The sequence below is a fragment of the Malus sylvestris genome, chromosome 2, assembly GCF_916048215.2.
Source record: "Malus sylvestris chromosome 2, drMalSylv7.2, whole genome shotgun sequence".
Taxonomy (NCBI): Eukaryota; Viridiplantae; Streptophyta; class Magnoliopsida; order Rosales; family Rosaceae; genus Malus; species Malus sylvestris.
Genome location: NC_062261.1, coordinates 16,389,547 through 16,403,090, shown reverse-complemented (window position 1 = coordinate 16,403,090; position 13,544 = coordinate 16,389,547). Strand labels below are relative to the sequence as shown.

Sequence of the window (13,544 nt, the reverse complement as noted above, 5' to 3'; positions counted from 1 at the left end):
AGCACATCCCTATTAAAACTAATTAGAATGTGGAAGCTCATTCACCTTTGACCTTCCTTGTATTCAACTGCTTCAAGATAGTACGCGGTAGATGTGCGACTTGCCAATGCGCGTACGACCATCCCATGCTCTATACATTAAGTCGGTATAGATGGTCCTCCAATTTTTAGTCGGCTAGAAATAGAGGCCAGGAAGAATCTAAATGATGTAGTTAAAAATGGAAAAGTGCAATAAGATAAATTGGACATAAAGTAGATGCATGGGTGGGGTCCACGGCTATCATCTTCGATATTCCTTTCGTGTCATGACCCACTACTAATCAACATCGATATTGTCTTAAACCTAGAGTTTGAGATTCAATCCAACTACTAATCAACGACGATATATCATAAACTTAACCGCATGTTGTTTCCCTCTTTTAGACTGGGTTGGGCAGCCTAGAAGAGCAATCTAATAGGGTGTAGGATTTTTCAATTTGTGGTCCCAGTTCGGGTTTAATCGTGACTAAAACTCGGCTCTCTATTGTAACATGTCATGCCCCAAAACCAAGTACTTAAGATTGTCGTGAATATAAAAAGTACACAAGAATATAAGGTCCAAGCATTCAGAAGATTCTTAAAATTTTAATGTAAATGGTGCTTGGGAGAGTGACGAAGAGGTTGAGTGTGTAGGGGTTGTTGTTCGTGACTTTATTGAAAGCTTTGTTCGATGGTTTAGCATGTTTTAACAATGTTTTTTCTCCCCAGCTCGTCAAACCTTAGTTGCAAGGGAGAACTTTGGCGTTGTACTTGTACAAGGTGTTACCTTATAAATTTTCCAGAGTGAATCACTCTAAATCCTTTCAGCTTTAAAGATTCGACTTCAAACATGACTAGCATTGGCTATGTCAAAGATGAAATTTTTTCTTTTACATGTCACCGGTTACTCATATTTCGTCATGCCAATGAAGTTACACATTACTTTACTCGTTTTGCATCTTAAATTCACCAAGTTATGATAATAAAGATTTAAAATTGGGTGCAGAGGATATAACACAAAAATTGGTAGCGAATTCGATACCAAATTAGATTACTCATTGTGTGAATTAGCCGAATTATCTCTCTCTTCTTAGTATAAAAATATCGATGTACTAAAAAACACACACACACAAATCAACTCGACTAAACTCACGTATGCACCCTAGTTTTCTCTTTTACAAAAGGGGTAAAGTTGTCTTTGAATAAAACATGCGGCAAACCGGGGGAAAACCGATTTCTTCCAAAAGTTGCAGCAAACCGGTCTAAATTACAAACCCTCAAAAGCAAGAAGCTGAAAACCCCTGAATTTTGGCAAGCATACAAATTGCAACGAGATCCAGAGTGTTTGTGCAGAAAATGTTTCGAAGACGATTCCTCTCGTTTCCTTTGGTAATTGGAGCAGCCGTGTAAGTCCCTTTCTTTACGATTCAAGTCGAGTCTGTTGATTAACAAAATGGAGCAATACCCTTTATGTCTTACTGTGTTCATCGGCGATCCTGCACTTTCTTTATCTCTCAGAACGCTCCATTTGGTGTTTGGGTCTTTGGCCCAGATTGATTTGGAGATGCATACATGATATTTTTGTTGATTCATTGTTTGTGCTGTTTTTGTATAAAAGCGTTTGGGTGTGACTGCCTGCCTGAAGTTCTGATATTGTTAATTTTGTGATCGATTGACATAACCAACTCGATATGTAAAGTGGTAGGAAACGGCAATGTGGAAGTTTGGAATGTGCAGTAGTTGCAGATAAATCGATAAAAGGGGAAAACAAATCTTTATGTGGTGTTTGTTATTGTTTATCATGGGCTATGTATTGGTATAAGATGAGACATTTGTATTTAGGGTGCCAAGACATGAGACGTTCCTTCTTTGAAACGCTTCATAGGCAATACGTAACGTGGCTTTCAATGCTGCGCTCGTAGGACAGCTATGTGCAGTTCATGAGTAGTTTCTTCAATGGCAATGATTGTCTGCAGCAACCCTCGTTTTCTCATGTGTACATTGTTTTGCTTTGTTTATTTATAAGGTTAGTTTGCTTCATCATTTGCCTTTCCTTTACATTTTGTAACGGTAATCCCTGCATGAAATTGATAGCCGAGATCCTAACAGGCTAACACGATGAGTTATTTTTAAACCCTGCATGAAATTAATGTATTCAAAACTGCAACTGTCTGTTTAGTCCTATGGAAAAAGTCTGGCCATTAGCAACTTCTTGCAGGTTCCACTTTCTTATTTCCATTCATGAGGCATATAATATATTTGATATTATGGAACCACTAGGTCCACAACGAAGTAAATGATAGTCTGTGGCCTTTCTTTCATTCTGGCATCTATTTACTGGATTGGTGAGTCTACTCTCTCGTGATAGAAGTACTTCAATCTCTGTGTTTGTGATTGTGATTGTGCTGTGGTTTTTTAAGTTCTTAACTGCAAGCATAGTCTTGTAGTCTGTTTTCGTTCTTCTATCTCTTCACTGGATTGGTGAGGTTACTGAATCCTTGAGATAGGGATAGGGAGATCTTGAAGCATTCGGGTACACAAAAAGTGCAGTGACTTTAGTAGAAGCAATTGAATTACCAAAAACAACTGCATCTTATTTACACTTTTTTCCAGATTGCGTATATTGTTCTTTTTACTACAGATATATATATGAATGAAGAATCTGTAATTTGTGTTGAGATTCCTTAATAACCCAATATTTGCATTACATCCCATCGGTTCTTTTTGTGTAATTTGTTGATCTTGTTACTGTGTTATCTGTCCTTTGTGTGTAGAGAAAATGATCTGACATTAAGACTAGGAGACCTTCAGTCATCTAGTTGATTGTTAATGAGAGAATCATTAAAAAAAATTGCATTTCGTATCAGATAGCAATTTGAGCTTAGTTTATTTTCTTGCCTGAATTTCAGCTATGAATGGCCTAACAAAGTTTTAATGCTGGGATTTACCCTTTTTCATTTAATATAGTGTCCCGAGAGCCATGGTACTTGGTATCCTGTTCGTGTACCTCAATATTTCCCCCCCCATTTTTCAGTCAGCTATAGAAACTTGTATGCATATTTGTGATCTGATCTTGAGTGACATTCAAGCTAACCCGACGATTGTACATGAAATTTGCAGGATTGGAGTTGTTTCAGGCAAGGCAATATTTGGACCCCCACTTGATGAGTACTGGAAAAAGAAGCAGCAGGAAGATGCAGCGGCAAAGGAGACTGATGCAAACTCAAGTTAACCAATGTATACTGAAACTTCTCATGTTCGGTCGTTTCATAGAGTAAAGCGATGGGATGGGAATTGTTATTTCATTTGTTTGCACTTAAACAGTAGGATCATGGCAACAGCTAACAGCTAGTTTTTTGAACACGTTACGTGTGGGATCCCGTACGTTTGTTGGGATGGAAAACGGGATACTAACATGACCAGAAACCGATGTCGTTGGACTATCGATCACAATCGTGTGTGTGGATATGTCTCAGAGAAGGGATGGAATGATTAAGCATTGGAATGAATTTCCTCTGACACTGCCATCAGTCTTATAGACTTATACTGAAGAGGCATGAAGAAGGCTATATAAAACTGATGCCATTGTCAGAGAAAATTCATTCCATCCCTTCTTTGAGACATTCACACACACCATTGTGATTGATAATTCGACATCGGTTTCCGATCTTGTTTGTATTCCATCTTTCAAAGAGATTTTTTACTATCAGTACACCAAATGTAATAATACAAGTGATTGGATACTTGAAAATTTTCAACCACTTATGTCACGACAACTGGAGTATCGGGCTGTGTTTCTAACACGTTAAAATATTTTTCCATTTTCCATCACGTTGAGACTGTCATAGTGAGGGTGCTCAAAATCTTTTAATTCAAACAGAGGGAGGCCAAAGTTGAATTCCTGTTGTGGATTGTGACGAAGCAAGTGATCGACGACTACAACTCTTGCAAACCTTGACTATTTATTTAGTTGGACAATTTCTTGGAACTCTATCAATGAAATCCGGGATGATGATCCAAAATCCCAAGGCAAAACTATCCATAACACGTAATGTAATGACCTTACTCTGAGAAAAGATGACATTTATGGATTTGGAAATAATATAATTTTTGTTGACCCTGGATGTATTCTAACCTCTCAACCGAATTCGAATTCTTTTCCGTTGTTTCTTCTTACCAACAAGGCAAGCAAGTTCTCTTGCATCAGACATTCAGGTTAAGAACCAAGTTCAAGAGCAAGACTCATTTGGTGTCTATAAATGGATTGGACTAGATAACGAAAATTTCTACAATACTTGAGTACTGGATATTTCCGGTGTTTTAACCTTGAGATCTTTGTTTAAAAATACAAAAATCAAGATTTAACGGTTGAAATATCAAGAGTACTGGTTTTTTGCTGGATAACTCATAGCTATAAGTGAAGGTAGAGTTAAGTGATTTTTCTATTGAGAGGATTAGGGATTAGACAGTGAAGGAAACTCATCCCTTCTAATCTTCCCATTTTGTGGGACTGGAAGGGGTAAGTTTTCTTCCAAAGTAATCTATCGTCTACCTTAATTTATACAAAATTTCCACATTTCTGCCTTCAACGTACCTTAAATATATCAAGTTATCCTATCCACTTTAATTCTAAGCACCAAACAGCCCAAGTTCCAATCTACAAATGTACAATAAATCAACAACAGTACTAATCTACAAGAATTAAATGGTTGAATATATTTGCAGTCAGAACAAATGAGATGCACAAACATGTAATAGATAGCAGCAATCATATAACATAAAATTATTATGTTCTATAAGTAAGTATACTGTTTATGATTCATCTAAACAACAATGAAGGTTCTTTCTTTTGCAAATTCTGAAACGTTTGATCTCACCAACATCGACCGGTGCAGAGCAGCATGTCATCAAAGTTGAATCACCCAAACATAAATTCTCCTCTGTCGTAACCAGCCGACTTTAATCAGTTCTTCGATCGAATATCCAAATGAAATTTACGGCCTTAGACGGAATATGTACAAGCAGTTTCCAAAAGATAACATTCATGGCAAACTAAGATGGAACCAATGCCCATGGACTGTCAAGTATGTGTAAGCACAAAGACAGAGATATAGTAGCAATAACAGAAGATTTTGCAGCAGCATATCTCACTACCTCAAGACCCCTGTCCACGGTTTCCTCACGAACAGAATTAACGCATTTTTTCATCCCATCGTTTAGTCTGTCCAACAAAAACTCCAGGAATGATCTGACTGTTTCAGATGTAACCCTCCCGGTGACATCAAGAACAAACCGCCGGTTGCTTGGCACTGCCAAAGTATTGGACACTTTACCAACCCAACCGCTATTGTTCCTCTCATTCTCCACATTTCTTGCCTTTGAATGCAACGATAATGCCTGTTGCCTCAAGCCCTCGTCTCTAGTTGGAGTTGAGCCTTCATCAATTGCCAAATAGGAACTCGAGTTTGATTTCGAAGGGTTTGCATTTGAAGTTGAATCTGTTAATACTTGGTGAGATGTTCTGATAAGAGTTTCCACCGCGCCATTGCAGACAGACGACAGCATGTCTCTCACTTTTGTTTCATGCTTGGAGTTGGTTAACCCAGAAAAGATGTCATCATAGGTGTTGATACCCATGGTCTTGTCAAGATAAACCGCAACAGCTGTGCTTACAAATAACTGGATACAATCACCAATCAAGTCTCTGAACTTTTCGCTCGAAACCACATCCACCCATCTCGGAACATCATCCATTTCCGTCACATAATCGTCCATACTCGACGAATTGTTTGAGTTAGATCCTCCACCAGACTTCCCATCTGAATAGAAAGCTAATACCACATTCCTAGCAAAGTTTCCAACAACAACAGAAGCAAAACCCGACCCGGCCTTGGTAAAAAGCTTATCCATAACCTGGTCTGTAAAGCTTGAATCTCCACCATCCCCATCACTCGTTGTTTTTAATCCATAACCCCGCAATACCCCCAAAGTTACAGCCTGCGTGACCGTAACAACAGATTCCGAAAACTCGTCACACCTAGCGATTTTCGATAATTGCTTTAAACTATTTGGAATTTTATCAGAATCAGACTTCAGAAAGTCCTTCAAATCCTTAGACACAACTCCAATTGACTCAGCAGAGTCAGAAACTACTTCAGCTACGGAAACTAATGCCCCTAGAAGCTTTAAAATTCTCTTTCTTTTCTGAGATACTGAAGGCAAGTGATATAACCTATACACACCATAACCGGAGAAGCCTAAAGCGGCCGCTACAACGAGCCACTTCGTCCTTTTCCGGGAAAAATCGACACCGTTTATCGCCAATTGCAGGTCCATCAAGAATTCGAAATCTCGAGGACCCAGTTTTGATATTTGCTTCAAACTTTCACCAGCTATTTGGTTCCTGCTAAAAGTGTGCACGGCTTGCGTCTCACGGTGTTGGATTTAAAGAGATAAAGACGAAGTACTTACCTCAACTGAGACCAATAGCTGAGCAAAGAAAGCATCAAGATTTCTATTATTTTATGGATACCAAACACAAATGGTCATTGGCTTTTTCAACAAACAGTTGGGGGTCTTTTTATCCCAAATTTGAAGACTACGTTGCAGAGAGAGAGAGAGAGAGAGAGAGAGAGAGAAAGAGAGAGTATGCGTGTACTAGTTTCTCTGGTTCTGATTTCTGAAAGGGTTAGAGGTGAGAACGCAAACGATCTTCAGCGTCATTTTCTTTCTTCAACCACCACCGTAAGCAATTTATTTTTGTGGCCTTTTATTTTCGCACCTAAACTTTACATTATTGCCAAGGATTATTACATTTTTTTTAATAAAAATAAATAATAAAAAAAAAAAAGATCACTTCGTTTTTCTCCTTCAAATGGAGAGAAGCTCTCATGTGTAACAAGAGATGCTTTGTGTTAAACATTTATTGGATAGGTGAAGTACTTTTTAAGCATATAATAAATATTTATTGGACGACTAATGTCATTACAATTATATAAGAGAATTTCTCTCATTCAGAAGGGGTGCTATGCACACTTTATGACGAATGGGACATCAACACATTTCTTAACACGACTACCTAGAACGGAATGACAAGAATTTTGTGTATGCAAGTTTTATGTAACAATCCGACCAAAAAGAAAATAGGTTTCTTTTGTGCAGGCCTTTTAAGGGAATAGGTACTCATTTTATTCAAAAAACGGGGATTAGTTGTGGGCAGTGGCGAAGCTACGTGAGGGCGAGGAGTGGCGGCCGCCCCTCCCCTCGCCGGAAAACACGCATAGGAGCGCTGGTTCAGCCCCTCGCTCTTGTCGGAAATGAGAATTCGCGCTTCAGTGGGACGGATCTATTAAGGGACCTGGGTGGTCCCGGGACCAACCAGAAGTTCAGATCAATGGCTGTGAGACCTCCATGGACCCCAAGTCTAGGTATGTGATGGAGGGAAAGAGCAGCGGCGGCTGCTGTGTTATGGCTGTCTGCAAACCAGAAAGAGAAAAAGAAGACGAAGAAGGAGACTAACCATTTAAGCAAAACGGTGTGCTTTTGGTATAGGTTTGAAAGCACTCTGCCAAGCTACGTGGGAGGCTGAAAGCCTCAACATTTGTTATTAAAAAATTTCAAAAAAGCCACGTGTTGTGCTTTATACGGTCCACTTCCTAATTAACTATTCAATTTATCAAATTCTAATTTTGTTTCTTTTCTACACCAAATAATCCCCTCATTTCCAAAATTTAAGTAAGTGTTTGGGTGGAAAGTATTTTCCGTCCTAAATATCATTAAGAATTCATTCTGCAATAAAATGGAGATTCAATGGTTAAATGATAATTTTGTTGTTCACATTGAGAAATATATATTTTCTTGTATTGACAATGAAATTATCATCACACGTTTCAAAGTATAATCTGGTCGTGGATAAATTTAGTCCTTGTAGCTTCTAATGTTGTTTGTACAAATATTATGAATGAAAAACTATAATTCATTGTTTAATTATTCAATGTTGCTTTCGTTTAATTTTTCTGGCGCTTTATATTAGGACCACCCAATGTTAAAATCCTAAATCCGCCATTGGTTGCAGAGCGGTGAACTTGGGAAGAAGATGAAGGATTATGAGTTTGATACTCCCTGTACAAAACGGTGTCATTTGGCAAAAGAAAAAAAATCAATTTCATTATGCTGATCATTTGTTTACTTTTTTTCTCTCTTAAAACACTGTACTGACCCAGACCCACCATTTCTCTTCTAGTCTTTACCTTTCTGCCCCACTTGTTTGTTTTCCCATCCCCCCACCCCCCCCCCTTTTTTTCTCTTCTAACCCCACTTTGCCCATTTCTCTCCTTTTTTTTTAATGTTTTATATTCTTGTATGTATTTTTGTTTTCTCTTCAAACACCCCCGCCATATTTATCTTAAACTATCACATTATCTATAAATATTGTATTACTTTTTAAAAAATAATGTAAATATTGTTTAATGCATATTTTACAATAATTTAAATTCATCTAGGCTCCTGCCTAAATCTCGCCTAGGCGCGTAGTTGATTGACCCCACTTTGCTGCCTGACTAGGGCCTAACATTTTTTCGAATCTAATCCTAACCAGTTTAAGTTGTTTATATTGGCTTTGATATAACCGCTTTGGTGGAGATATTGTTTTTTGCTATAAATATTGACTCAAAACTTTGTACTTTTCAATGTAAAAGCAACCGCTTCGATTGAACCTTACACTCTTTTGCATTTCGCCCCTCCCCTCGCCAAATCCTGGCTTCGCCACTGGTTGTGGGACCTACTCAACATCGAACTTCAACGATCCAAACCGTCTATATTTTAAGTCTCGATTCATGGATCATCCTTACAAAAATTTCTTTCGATCTGCAACCATTTGACTATTCAATTATCACGATGAAATTTTAATGTTTTTCTTAGAACAAAGTGTTTGTCAATTTCTTTGAACTCAATTAATGCCTCAAATATTTCTGATTTCGTTAATATTGTGTAAGGATAATCTGTGAAGTTCAACTTGAAAAATAGACGGTTCGGATCGTTCAATTTCGATGTGGTGTGGGCCACACATCTCCCCTTTTTTTTAAAAAAAAAAATGGGAATCCCTTCCTTAAAGGCCTTCTCCTTTGTGACTATAAAACCAACTCATGTTTTTTAAAGGTCTAGGTTAGAGTCCTAATGCATGCAATTTCTTTTGGTGGGGATCTATAAAAACCAAAAAATGGCTAAGACCCCATCTGTAAGTCCTCAAAGAGGCTTGTGTCTGCCCTTATGATGGGGTAACCTTCCCTCTCCCTAAACCTTTTGTCAGTGGTGGAGTCAGCATGGGGTCATTGGTTGTCCTGGATCTCAACAACTTCAAAAATCTCATGTATATTTGTTAGTGTATTGTATTTACCCCTATAAACAGTTAAGGCAAACTAAATTACAACCTCCTCCTTCTACTTCTTCAATTTTCTTCTATATATTTATCTTTCTTTTCTCTCTTCTTGTTTGTGACTCTATTTTGCGCATCATGTGCTTGGTAAAATACTCTAGTTGAAAAGCCTTGGCAAGCTTCAATATTACTCTACAGTATCCTGCATCTACCCTCGACAAGTCTCCACAAATAATATTAGTTGTTGACATATGTTGCATAAACTTTTGACATATGTTGACAGGAACTGGCACGTGCCTACTAGCTGCTCAACCTAATGAAGCTTTTTTTGTTTATATTATGACCCCATTATTTTAAAATCCTAGCTACACCACTGTTTTTTTTTTTTTTATCAAACAATTAGCTAGGTATCATTTTTAGGGTTAGGGTTGAAAATTTTATGACATTACACAATAACAAAGAAGAAATTAAGGGGTGATCCAGGAACCTTTCTGGACTCGTTTATTAATTCTTAACCGAAATTTGATTTAGAAGAAACTGAGTTGATGAGAATCAAAATATGAATTTCCATTATAGTTGTTTATTGAAATTTTCTGAAATTGGAGTAGAAACATTGATTCTATATAACTTGTTTCACTAATTACCAAAAGAAAAAAAAAATTCATATAAGCTAATTCTATATGAGTTGTTTTTCAGAATGAGAGTAGAAAACCCTACATGACATTGAAAACGTGAATGTAGCAGCTGAACCAATCTACTATCTATTACCAGGAGCCTCAAAACAATAAGATTCATGACACACATATCCAATTGGAGTACCTTTCTTTCAAGCATTTCTTATAGTTGAGACAATCTTTCGTCATGTCTCCCTCCTTATTGTAGAACATGCATTTGCGCTTATCGGTATTTTTCCTTCCTTGGGTACTTAAGAAACACCATTGCCTTTCTTGGCCTTTCCCATTGCATGTGTCAATCTCGAAGGATAAGGTGAGCTTCAATGTCCCTTCCTCCCTTCCTGCCCATAATGTGCTCACACACTCTTAGGATTGTCGTGCTTCATGCTAGAAAGCTAATGCATCACGAACGGTGCTAGCAAGTGCCTTATTAAGGGACAGTTTGATAATCATTTCATTTTCTATTTTTGGTTTTTACTTTTCATTATTTTGAAAACTGAAAAACTGAAATCTTTTTTTATAACTACCTTTAGTTAAAAAAAAAATCAAAACTAAAAATAAAAAAAAGTAAAAACTCAAGATCAAATTTTGAAAACCCAAGAAAGTAATTTTCAATTTTCAAAACAGTGTAAACAAAAATTGAAAATAAAATGGTTATTAAATGGCCCTAAGCTCCTCATCTTTTTGCATTCCTGGGATTGAACGCTTTTACTTAAGATGGTCCCACCATCTTTTTTTTTATAGTTGCACGTCTTCACCCTTTTAAATAGTCTCCATCATCTTCTTTTTACTTTTTTTTTCTTCTCTCTTAAATATCACCTTTATGTTTACTTTTATGAGGTTTTATTACCCTATTTTAAGATCACACCACATATATCTTTATTATGTACCTAAAAGGTTAAAACTCTCACTTTTTTGAAAAATGACATTATTTAATATTCAAATTAATTAGTTTATATAATAAATAATAAATTATTCAAATCCGCCTTATCCGACTAGGTTCGTCTACGAAAATAACTATCCTCTTCACTCTAGTATTTTCCCTAGGTGTAAGATGTTGTCTCTGTAATCTAACAATTCACTCATTTATTGAATGTAATAAGTAACATTGTAACAATAGAAAAATGATTGGAATTTAGCGTACTGGGTATGGACTTCTCTTTCAGTTTGAATTGGTTGAAAAATTAGATTATGTAAACTTAATAAGTGCATTTGCATCTATAAACGCGAGACGGGTAATATTTGAGTAATGTTTGTATATCTTTCTTCTTCTTTTTTATATTAATTTGTAATGATATTTGATGTAATAGACTTTTCATGTATTTAATGAATTTTTTTTACACATGTCAATGAACAAAGGGTCGAGAGTCAAAGAACTCTAGGGCCCCACTTAAAAGGCTCACCTAGGGCTCCCAAATTCCTAGGGTCAGCCCTGGGACTAGCGCAGCTCACGTGATGTAGTAATATAATGTAAAACCAACACACAGTCTATTCCATTGTTTGAATGTCTCTACAATGGACTTGTGTGCCTACATAAATTAATGAGCATTGATTTCTTGTGATAACGAATTGACATTTGATGTTGAAATACCTTGTTGTCACTTGTATTGCAAGGTACCTATTACATACTGTTATTATAATATTTTCGAAAATTATATACTTGTTTTACTGCGATGGGAACATCATATGCTTCCATGTTAGCTTCTCAATTTTGTGAGTATAAATCAACATCGGACAAAGAAGGAACTTTTGTGCGATTATAAGTTGTTGCAGGGCTACTATTGTCAATTAGTTTTATGATAAAACCTCAACTTTCTCCATAGTATCAGGACAAGTTGTCTAATGTGAAACGTCCAACAGTTACATGTGCCCCACGTTCTCTAATATGTGTTGTTCATGTGTTAATTTCAAAACTCGCCACACATATTTTGTATCAATTGATCAATTTTTTTTAATGTGATCGAAACCCCATAATGTGAGTTCATTTGTAAGTGTTCATTTACTAATGTTATATCTTTGAATCTAAATCGTCATCTGCATAACTATAAGTAAAGTAACATAACATAAATCATTTAAGTACGAGAAATTTTTTAAAGTGCTGGTATTCAAGTGGGTCGATAATCCAAAAACACGGAAATTTCGATGAAAATATCAGGATATTATTGATATCGATAAAAATTGAATAAAAACCATGGAAATTGTAAGAAAAACTTGGAAATTTTTATTGAAACTTTGCAGGATATTTATTTAGTCAATTATCTATTAGTTTATCACAAAAAATTGGAAGGAAATGCATTGCATGATGGATTTAACTGATTTAAGTTGATTATATAGCGAGCTGGCAAACATTGTGGGTGTAGAAAATATGTAGTAATTAATGAAAGAAGTTTAAACACACCATAATCATTTATATATAATCAATTAGTACAATATTTTACACTTTATACATTGCATGGTAAAATACATGAGTGACTTAATACCATATAAAGTTCCTATCAAGGTCTAAAATATCGATAATATCGGAAATATCGGTAGTCCAAAAACAAAAAAATTTCGATGAAAATATTAGAATAATATCGATATTTTAGACCTTGATTATAACTAATACAAGCGAAGGAAAACGCAAAAATACATTATTTTCTCTGCTTATATTAATACCCACCACTTGAAAATATCTCTCCGTAAGAATTTTTTTTAAAGTATAAACACATAAACCGGGGGAGGTGCCGACTGCCGCACTGCAAGTGGCATTAGATCCAAGAATCGAAAAGACTCAACCAGGTCCAGTGTACCATGATCTTGCCACATCATCATCCGGTGTCCATTTGAATGGCTTGATGGTTACTCTAATTGGAGAGAAAGAGCCACGCACAAAGGCTGATGAGTCTTGGCTGACCAAGTAAAACCCTAAGATGACCAAACCAATCGTCGACAGAAAACATGCTTGTCTCTCTAATAATAGCTGTAATCCCGAAACAGATTCTAAACCACAGTCTGGAAATATGGATGTGGACTTTTACAAACGTTGATACAACGAGCCGCCGCACTTTCAGATAACATCGATCATGCAAGAGAAGTAGGATTCTCTCGTTTCCTATTACCATCTATCAGAGACTGCATTAAGGGGGAATGAAATGTGCAATCGCATAGGACTCCCAAATTTAAAGGACCCCTCAAAATTTTTTGCTATCTTATATTTATATGTAATAATGTTATATATTAAAAATACTTTTATTAGCACTTTAAAATCTTATAATGTACTTTTTATAAGTGTAATTTTTTTTTCTTTCTAAATAAAAAAATTTGGAGTGCACAATGAGATAATAAGGAGAGCCAATAACAACACCTTAAAAAACGATTTTCTTTTCAATTTTATTGTATAATAATGCTATATATTCAAGTGAAACTTTAAAGTTAGAGTTTTTTAAGCTTTTTTTTTCTTTATTTGGTTGCTTAAGATTGAACTGTTTTTTATTATTT

The 13,544-nt window shown here is 36.1% G+C and overlaps 1 protein-coding gene and 1 long non-coding RNA gene across 2 annotated transcripts; one reads left to right on the top strand and one right to left on the bottom strand.

Moving 5' to 3' along the window:
* Window positions 1-590: 590 nt before the first annotated feature.
* LOC126588390 (uncharacterized) lies at window positions 591-3,848 on the top strand. The gene is made up of 2 exons (XR_007611445.1): window positions 591-1,423; window positions 3,138-3,848. It is a non-coding gene; the product is annotated as an uncharacterized LOC126588390 (long non-coding RNA).
* Window positions 3,849-4,710: 862 nt separating this feature from the next.
* On the bottom strand, window positions 4,711-6,773 carry LOC126588355 (protein PHLOEM PROTEIN 2-LIKE A10-like). The gene has a single exon (XM_050253452.1). The coding sequence runs from the start codon at window positions 6,351-6,353 to the stop codon at window positions 5,070-5,072; it is 1,284 nt and encodes a 427-aa protein (XP_050109409.1). The 5' UTR covers window positions 6,354-6,773; the 3' UTR covers window positions 4,711-5,069.
* Window positions 6,774-13,544: the final 6,771 nt, after the last annotated feature.

Bases quoted from the DNA above. Each gene is read 5' to 3' on its own strand.
- LOC126588355 (XM_050253452.1), bottom strand. From the start codon at position 6,353: ATGGACCTGCAATTGGCGATAAACGGTGTCGATTTTTCCCGGAAAAGG.